Source organism: Anarrhichthys ocellatus, unplaced genomic scaffold (genome assembly GCF_004355925.1).
Source record: "Anarrhichthys ocellatus isolate YVR2014 unplaced genomic scaffold, GSC_Weel_1.0 scaffold65, whole genome shotgun sequence".
Taxonomy (NCBI): Eukaryota; Metazoa; Chordata; class Actinopteri; order Perciformes; family Anarhichadidae; genus Anarrhichthys; species Anarrhichthys ocellatus.
The window spans coordinates 1,527,769-1,537,908 of record NW_022280095.1 but is presented as its reverse complement, the minus strand read 5'-3'; the positions used below and the strand labels follow the sequence as shown (position 1 = coordinate 1,537,908).

Here is a 10,140-nt window from a genome sequence, read left to right as displayed (position 1 = left end):
ACATAGCATGGAAAGCATCTAGAATATCTGCATGCCCACAGTCTGGATGTTTACAGGTGACATGATCATGTGACATGATCATGATCAAGAAGTTTTAAGTTCCCTTGTACGTCTATATGTCGTTCGAGACTCTGACAGGAGAAACTCAGTAAATGGGTGATGAACCTGGGAAATTCAGCTCATCTTCTAGTCCCCCCCCCCTGTGAATGTCAGCTGCACTGCCCATTGGCGACAGGGCTGAGGCAACAAGCCCTAAAAACCCTCCAATACGCGCAGAGATGGGCGGTAGCACTTGAGCGCAGGCTCTCAAGTGTCTGAAGTTAAAACTCCTGCGCGCTATTCTCGCGGAGCATGTCGAGGGTCCGGACAGTTAGATGCACGGGAGTCACCACCGTGTAGGCATCCAGCTGACTCCCAATACTTTGGGGATTTGTACCTTTTTGAGTAAAAAAAAAAGACCGGAGCGTTTTTCAGCACCTCGGCAGAGTGACTGTTTTTTTTTTCGGGTGGGTTGGATCACATCCGTCGCTATGTTGCTCCGTGGACTTCTCTTGTGTTTTTCACTAACAGGTATTGTTTTCGCGCAGCCCGACAGCTCTGGACTATTTTACGCGCTGAGATCTGAACTGTCAGAAGACGCGATATTGGTTGCCAACAGCGGAATACGTGTGCCTTTCGGGAGATCGGTCTTCATCGATCACGTCAACGATCTGGTGATTCAGACGCAGCCGGGAGACCGGTGCAGCATCACCGTCCTGGACAATGATCCGCTCTCACAGAGACCGGGGCATCTCTCTCCCAAAAAGTTTCCGTGTGATTTCGGTCCCAATGATGTGACGTACGTGCACTACGGGTCCAGAAGTCCGGCTAAAGACAGAGTGAGGCTGCAGCTCAGGTATGATGCGCAAACTGAAACCGTTATTATCCCGTTTATGATGGAGGTTGAAGTAGTTTTTACTCAACTAGATATACTCACCAAAAACATGCCTCTCACTGTTGATAATCTCAAAGCGACCAGTAACCCCATTGATAAGAAGATTTTAGAGTTTACTTATGACAGAGACTCTCATAAATGTGAGGTCACATCCCTGACCAGTGGCAGCCCACTGCCCAGATATGGAAGACTCATTGACGGGGGGAAACTTTCCAAAATGATGGACTGTGATGAATTCATGCAAGCTGACATCCGCTATGAGCACACGTTTGACCGCAAGTCTCCCAATAGGGACTACGTTCCCATGGTTGTGGAGCTGCATGATAAGGAAGGCAACCTAGTGAAACAGGAGTATTTCCATCTTATGATTCGCATCAAAGGGGGGGAAGAAAACACTCCCCCCAAACCCAGCTTTGTGTCCATGATGATGATGGAGATCAGCCAGTTCGTCATGACCGCCCTCACGCCTGATATGATCGCTGCTGAAGATGCTGAGTCAGACCCAGATGAGCTTATTTTCAACATCACCTCTCCCTTATCTTATGAGGAGGGCTACATAGTAAGCACCGATGATAGAAACCTGCCTATCACGTCCTTCTACCAGAGAGACTTGCGTGATCTGAAAATTGCTTACAAGCCGCCCTCCCTGGACTCAGACACTGAGAGGATTTTCCAGCTTGAGTTTGAGGTGGTAGACACAGACGGGGCCGTCTCCGACCCCTTTGCTTTTATGATAGTCGTGAAGCCGATGAACTCTTTGGCCCCCGTTGTGACGCGTAACACGGGTCAGCTGCTGTACGAGGGGCAGTCTCGGCCTCTCTTCAGCGCCCACAACTTGGAGATCAGCGATGAAGACAACCTGGACACAGTCACCATCACAGTGGTGGATGGGTTGCGCCACGGGGACCTCATGGTGCTGGGCTCTCACAGGAAACTCTTCACACCTGCTGACCTAACAGGGGTCGTCGTGTACCAGCACGATGGGAGCGACACGTACAGCGACAACATTGTCTTCAAGATGTCGGATGGAAAAAACGAGGTTGAATTCTTGTTTCCCATCACAATCGTTCCCACTGATGACGAGCCACCGATTATAAATGCCAACACCGGCCTGGTGCTATTCAAAAACCAGATGATGCCTATATCTCCCCTCATGCTTAGCGCTGCCGACATTGACTCTGAGGACTCAACTATTAAATTCACCATTGTCACTCCCTTTTCTACCATTGGCACAGTGCTCTTAAGGCAGTCAGACGCCCCAGAGGACCCCTCCTCTTGGAAATTCAATGCTGAGGATGAAGTGTATGAGAAGGAGGTGACGGAGTGGCTTCAGAAAGATATCACTGATGGAAAGCTGTTTTACAAGCACACAGGCCCTCACAGCACAGATACCATCATGGATCAGTTTGTGTTCACAGTTCAGGATGACAACGACCCCCCTAATAAGTCAGGAGAGAGTGCATTTATAATTCGGGTTTTACCCATAGATGACATACCCCCTGAGCTGTTCCCTGGCACCACCCTGCAGATGACGGTTCAGGAGTTCAAGCTCACTCACTTCAGCAAAGAAGTTCTGCGCTACACCGATTTGGACTCTGAGGACCGTGACCTCAAATACACAGTTATCCAGCCCCCAATGGATACCGATGAAAATAACCCAGTTGTGTTCGGTTCTTTGATTCTGACAGACAGCCCCGACACTGAAGTCACAGAGTTCACACAAGCTCAAAGTAACCACCATAAGATCTCCTACGGCCCCCCAGATGTTGAGCTTGGAATTACAGCCCACGTCGTGCAGTTTTGTTACACTGTTGAAGACACGGCTGGGAACAGCGTGGAAGGAGCTTTCACTATTTACCTCCAGCCTGTCAACAACAAACCCCCTCAGATTACAAACACAGGCTTTACTGTGTTTGAACGTGGAATGCACATCATCAGTATTGCGGAGCTAGACGCCACAGACCTCGACACAGAGAGCAAACAGATTACCTTTACTCTAAGCCAGCCCGCTAAATATGGCCAGGTCCAGGTTGCATTCACTGATCTAGAGAAAAAAGGGGTTTTCAGACTGGAGGATATCTCAGAAGGGAAGACATCATACAGTCATGGTGGGGAGGAGACGATGAGCGACGAATTTCTGCTGGATGTCAGCGATGGGATTCATGTTGTAACCGTGACGGTCAAAGTTAATGTAAAGCCTGTCGATGATGAAACTCCAACCGTCAATCTGCCTCCGGGAACAATCGGCTCTCATATGGATGTGCTGGAAAACGGAGCATCAGAAATCACAACTAATGTCATTCAAGGCCATGATGATGACACAGATGACCTCCTGCTCACCTTTATTGTGGAAGATCCTCCAGTAATGGGTGAAATATTGCTTAAAGGAGTGCCTGCCACACGTTTCACACAGGCTGATATTATCAATGGTGTGGTTGTGTATGCACACACCGGTGGGGAGATAGGTCTCGCCTCTGAGCAGGATGGCTTCAATTTGACTCTCACAGACATGTCCGATGATTGGACAGTGGGTGGAAATAACGTCAACGGGGTCCATGTTCGAGTCACTATCCTTCCTGTTGACAGCCAGGCCCCTGAGGTCGGAGTTGGGATTCAATTCATTGTCATTGAAGGGGAGAAATACGCCATTGGCCCTCAGCACTTAAACGCTGATGATAATGACACTCCAACGGATGATATCCTTTGCACCATCTTTGTCCAGCCCACTGCCGGCTATGTGGAAAATATATCACCCGCCCCAGGCTCAGAAAAGTCCAGGTCAGGAACAGCTATCAGTGCTTTTACCATCAGAGACATCAGGGAGAGGAATATCCACTATGTGCAGAGCATTCACAAAGGGGTAGAGCCAGTGGAAGACAGGTTCACATTTAGGTGCTCTGATGGGATCAATTTCTCAGAGAACCATTTCTTCCCTATTGTTATCATCCCATCAAATGATGAAAAGCCAGAGATTTATCTGAGGGAGATAGTCGTGATGGAGGGAATGAACATCGTCATCGACACTCCAATTCTGAACGGGGCCGACGCCGATGTTCCACCAGAGGAGCTGATGTTCATAATTTCCAAACCTCCCAAACATGGTGCCATTTTAAACCAGCTGTCCACGGGCTCAGTTTTGGTGACTAATTTCACTTTAGAGCAGATTAGGGAAGCGTCAAGTATTATTTATGAGCACGATGACTCAGAGACAACAGAGGACAGCTTTGATGTCACTCTGACTGATGGAAAGTTCTCTGTGCAGAAAACAGCCATGGTTATGATCATCGCTGTTGATGACGAGACCCCCAGAATGCTCATCAACGACGGCCTGGAGGTGGAAATTGGGGAGACCAAGGAGATCGACAACAAAGTGCTCAAAGCAACAGATTTAGATTCAGAAGACAGTACGCTCACATACGTCACTCGGTTCGGGCCTGGTCAGGGTCTCCTGCAGAGGAAAACCCCATCCGGGTCTCTGGAGAACATCACGCTAGGCATGAATTTCACACAAGCTGACATCGATGCAGGGCTTATTCTTTACACACACAACGGTCAGGAGGGCATCCGGGACTTGGTTAAATTTGATGTCACCGATGGAATGAACCCACTAATTGATCGTTACTTCTACATCACTGTGGGCAGTATTGACATGGTGTTCCCCGATGTGGTCAGTAAAGGTGTGTCTCTGAGAGAAGGTGGCAGAGTGACTTTGACCACAGATCTCCTCAGCACTACTGACCTCAACAGCCCTGATGAGAATTTAATATTCACTGTCACAAGGGCCCCTGTCAGAGGCCACTTGGAGTGCACAGATACTCCTGGGATGCCCATTGTGGCTTTTACTCAGCTCCAGCTGGCTGGCAGCAAAATTTACTACATCCACACGTCAGACGATGAGGTAAAAATGGACAGTTTTGAGTTCGAAGTCACTGACGGCTACAATCCTATTTTCAGAACCTTCAGAGTCTCCATTGTGGATGTTGATAATAAGAAACCTGTTGTTACTGTAAATAGTTTGGTTGTCACTGAAGGGCAGATTAAGCTGATTACGCCATTTGAGCTCACTGCAGAGGACCAGGACACAGCTGAGAAGCTGCTGAAATTCTCAGTCAGCCAGCTGCCTGTTCACGGAAAACTCCTTTACAACAAGTCCACGCCCGTCACCAGCTTCACCAAACAAGACCTCAATGAAAACCTCATCAGCTACAAACACGACGGAACTGAATCATCAGCGGACTCCTTCTCCTTTACAGTCACCGATGGCACACACACTGACTTTTACGTATTCCCCGATACTGTGTTCGAGACTCGGCGCCCTCAAACCATGAAGATCACCATCGTGGCTAATGACAACAGCGTCCCACAGATCGTGGTGAATAAAGGCGCCCCTGCTTTGAAGATCCTGGCCACAGGTCACCTGGGGTTCTCCATCAGCTCCAAAGTGCTGAGAGCAGAGGACAGAGACAGCACCCCGGCCTCCCTGGTCTTCCACATCACCACGCAGCCCAAACGCGGTTACATCGTTAACCTGGCACAAGGGAACAACTCCATCAGTACATTTAGTCAAGGTAAACAAACACCCACCAGTATTATAATGCATGACCTTTGCACGAATATTGCATGTGGATAACATAATGAAATGACAATGGTTTTTTTGAAGTACTGTTCAGTGGTTGAGTGATGCTGGACAGAAAAAAAGGGGATTTAATAATGTAATTATCAGTTCTGTTAAACAAAATTACCTTAATGGTCATCCCACTCTCTAATATACTGCTAAAATAATTATTACATTATTGCATTACATTATTAGTAAGCTAAACTACAGTAATATCAATCTAACATGAAAAAATGCTTTTCCCCACTCAAACATCTTTAAACATTGCTGAATATCATTACTGTGCTTATTTGGCAAGTGGAAGCAGTTTTAAACACGTTTTTCTTTTCCTATAATTATATTCCTTAATACTTTATTCAGAGTAAAATGTTTAAGTTAAAAATCCCTGCAAACCTGTACGTTTTGATGAATGTTTCACAAGATTTTAATTTATGGAGTAATAATTATTCATATGTGTGACAAGTGCAGGCTTGGGAATTTCAATAGTTAATTTGTGGGCCTGATTTAGATGTGACTTCCTCATCAAATCATAATTAGCAGACCAAAGTTGGAGGCTGATGTTTGGCACAAATGTCTTGTAGACGGTTCGAGATGAATAATTTATTTTTCCTGCATCTCCGGGGAGACGCTCACATCTGATGTTCTCTACAGTGGTTTGTTAAATGAAGCAAGACAGAAGTAGAGGATCAAGTGAAAAGGTCAGAGCAGATCTTTTAGTGAAAGGACGGCATTTGAGCTGCGGACCGTTCCCATGGTTTGACCTGGTCAGTCAGCACAGATTTGAAATGATTTATAGCAATTTGTGCATCTTAAATATTTATAAAGAAACCTAAAAACTCTCGACGTAACACATTTCCATACAGAGCGAGATATGCCGCCTGAATTGAATTTGTCCATTCCTGCATGTCTGTGTATTGATAACACACACCGAATCAAGGCAACAATGCTGTTGATTGAGCTTTAAAGCGATGCAATCAATGCAGTATTTCATGTCACACTGAGGCAATTATACAAACGAGTAAGAAAATTCACCTGCTTCTGCCACAGCTTGGCATAAGCACAGACAAAAAAAGAGAGTGAACAAGTGCTCCTCAGTCGACAGGAGACGGACACTTCAGACAGCCACTGTGTGCCTGTGGTCTTTGGAAAAAGAGAGGGCACAGATGAGATCTTGTCTCATCTGTGCGGTGAGAAAAGAGAGGCAAAGGGGCAGAAGAGGGGGCATAAAGAGCAAGTAAAATGGAAGAGAGTGCAAAGGAGGCAGGAGGAAAGGGGGAGGTGTAAGTGGCATGAGAGAAATAAAGAATGAGGCAAGGGGCGTGAGAGAGTGAGTGAGAGAGAGCAAACAGGCTCGTCAGAGGAATCAGTCAGGTGAAAGAGACAATCCCTCGCTCTTTATTTACTCTTCCTATTTCCAGGGCACATCCCATGAGGCATTCTTTTTAAATATTTGATGAACAACGTGCCCCCGGTTCACAGTGTTGACTTTACATTTGCAAGGTCCTCGGGTTCAGGGCTGTGTCACAGAGAAGACCATTTTTCCTGCCACCTCTCCCGTGCGATCAGATCGATACTCGCTAATGTGAAAAAAACGAACACTAGTCTGTGTGTAGAACAATACTCTCACCAACACATAATGTACAAATGTAAGATGGTTGCACGTTGTTCTTTTTGTCCGTGTCCTCATGTTAGCAGAGGCAGCAATGACAGGAAGCCAACTAAGAGGGTTTTAGAGGCACACCAGCCAGGAGTCAGGGGTTTATACTTTTATGAACCTCCTTCCGCTGACATCTATTATTGAAGGACATGGTTCGCAGAGGCCAAGCCCTTTCACAGTCTTGATGATTTTTCTGCACTGTAATAGACGTTTCTGGAGAATGGTGGAGAAAACAATAAAGGCAGACAGAAACCCTGTAATTCAAGAAGCAAGGAAAACAGCTGTGGAAGTGTACTCTAATAATCCACCGCAATCCTGCTTTTAACATTCTTACCCCCGTCTGTCATTAAATGATCCGTTGTCACCTGGTTTTCGGGGCTGTTGACACAGAGAGCGGGCAGGTTCAGGATTTAAACGTTTCTTGTTGGTTTTAGCTCGAGCTGTCTCGGATTTAAGGTCGCGGCTTTATCGTCCTGGATTACGGAATCGGGACTTTCAGAATGCGTACTCTGGTAGAAAATTGTTCATGCTGAGTGCTGATAAGGAACAGAATCCGTGTGATACTAGAGACCTGCTGTTACTGTAGCTGATATGGTGTTGAAGCAGGACAGCTTCCATCTTTGAACAATTATTCGACAGAGAGTGTTGGAACAGCCAGAGAGCCGTAATACATCTTCAAAGTGTGTTTGAGGCTATTTATGTGTAGCCAGCGTGAAACTTCACATTTTTTATCTTCAAATGCTAATTGTTTCATGAATATATGTTTTTAATCTTGACAATGGTAAATCTCTTCGATATACAATTTATAATTTAGAGATCACCTTGTGATTATTGGAGTAAGGTTACACTTTTCGTCATGCATCATTAACACGACACTGGCCTTCATTTGCGTGTTATTAATTACATCAAAACATTTGTGGTTGTTTGCTCGTCATTTAGATTCTTTGTTGGTTTTTCTTTTGTTGGTTTGATTGATTTTACCATATTTGCATACATTTTCTTGCAGCCCTAATATTTCTTTATACCCGTTGTGTCACTCCTAACTCCTTGTTACTTTCCCGTTCTAGCCAATATTGATGACCTGAACATCTGCTATGTGTTACGGAAGGAAGAAAACGCTACTTCTGATCTCTTCCATTTCTCTGTTGAGGATAACGGTAAGATTTCACCTTTTTATCTTTATATTTGCATTTTCATTTTAGCCACCTTTTCTCTCTGCCCAGAGGCTTTTCGTTGTATGAGCAGAAAGGTCCTGAATGTTTTACTAAATGACATTTCAGCAAAATGTTGATGGATACAAATTGGCTCAGGTGAAGATCAAACCTGTCACTTATTGGCTATGGTCTCTCTAACCTTAAGACTCATCTTTTTGGGTGAATCTGTATCTCTCCTTTTCTCTCCGAGTTTAGTTGTCAGGGTTCAGAGAATCACACTCGCATGATATTTCAGCTCATAGGGAGTTTCATTTTGTAAATCTTTTGAAAGCGGCTTATATTTGCTCTGACTTCATTTCATTCTGGATTTGCCTATAAACTGATCTGCTATTCAAAGCAGCCTTGCAGCTGTGGGTCAGAATATCAATCTCTGACAAATATGCGCGTGCCGACAGAGGCCTTTGTCTGTAACTGTACGCTACAAGTGATGCTACGTCGTGTTAACTTGCTGATGGCCTGATGAGGCTCACAGGTTCATCAAAGATAACAAAGTCATTTTTGAGGTGCCGAGATTGGCGCACATCACTTTCACAGTTTTGTGATTTAATGCGACTGCCTGTGTAATTTGTGAATGCAGGATATGTCGAGCTGTATTACAGTATATTCTATCTCCAACCAAGGCTGATTTCTCAGGGCGTTTTTGTCACCATAGAGACAATCTTAACCAACATGTATTGAGAATACAAGCTACCCAATACATACTGTAGATCAAATTAAAGAAGCACTGAGTTGTTCAGTCTAAACTTGGCTTGTGTCAATATTTCAACTGTCTGCCTCCAGAGGGTTAGGGCAACTCTTGTACATAAAGCAAAGAGCACTTTCAGTTTGAACAACATACTTACATTTTTATATTTAAAATCCTGTTACGCCTAATTTGAGATGCATTATGACCATCATTTACTTCCTGATTGATCAACATGAAATGGTCTCTTTAAATTCTGTACATTTCCTTCTATATGTTCACTTGTGATAGGCATGAAATTAGGTTCCATTTACTGAGGCAGCAGCTCATCAAGCAATCAGCAACTGGGAGATTTTCTGCGAGTGAAGGAGAGCTTAAGAGGTGGTTGCATTTGTCTGAGATCAAAAGATATATATGAGTAAAAGCATAAATGTTAAGGATAATGCACTTCAAATGGAGAAATGCCGCAAACACATGCAAAAGGTTGGTTGTCTTAGTATTTTTAAAAGCACATTTTTTCATTGCTTCCTTGTGTTTTTTGTCCTGCTGCTGCTGTAACCAATAGAAGTAATGATTATCTGTTCACAGAAAGGTAAAGCAATGTAGTATCAGCACATGGAATGGCATTACAAGTAATACAAAATGTCTCGATTTCATATTCACCCACAATTAATTATTTCATAAAACCTTTATGGCACCACAACTCCAAGTCCACATTATAATTTTTTGTTAAAGCAGTCAGATCACAGAGGGTTATGGGTTTCGTCGGCCTTTTCCTTTCTTGTTATTGAATTAGTTCAGTGGCGCTCACCCTACATTTTTTCAACTCCACCACAACCTTATTGTATGTGTGCAAATGTGTGCCAACTTCTATGTGTAAAAAAATGACTAATTTAAACATACACCACCCATTTCTTTGAGCAGTGCTCCCTTAAATGTACAGTAAAAAGAAGAGGTGCACTTGTTTTATAGTAGCACGTTTATGTACAGAATGCACTTGGAACAAGTTGAACAAGTTTGTTCAGTCTGTTAATTAAC

General features: G+C 44.4%; 1 protein-coding gene across 1 annotated transcript in view; it reads left to right on the top strand.

The window, feature by feature from the left end:
* Positions 1-344: 344 nt before the first annotated feature.
* frem2a (FRAS1 related extracellular matrix 2a) overlaps positions 345-10,140 on the top strand; it is a 53,326-nt gene continuing 43,530 nt past the window's right edge. Inside the window, exons 1-2 of the mRNA XM_031872538.1 lie at positions 345-5,502; positions 8,274-8,363. Coding sequence (XP_031728398.1) covers positions 375-5,502; positions 8,274-8,363 — 5,218 coding nt within the window. The 5' untranslated portion in view covers positions 345-374. The remainder of the gene's footprint in view (positions 5,503-8,273; positions 8,364-10,140) is intronic.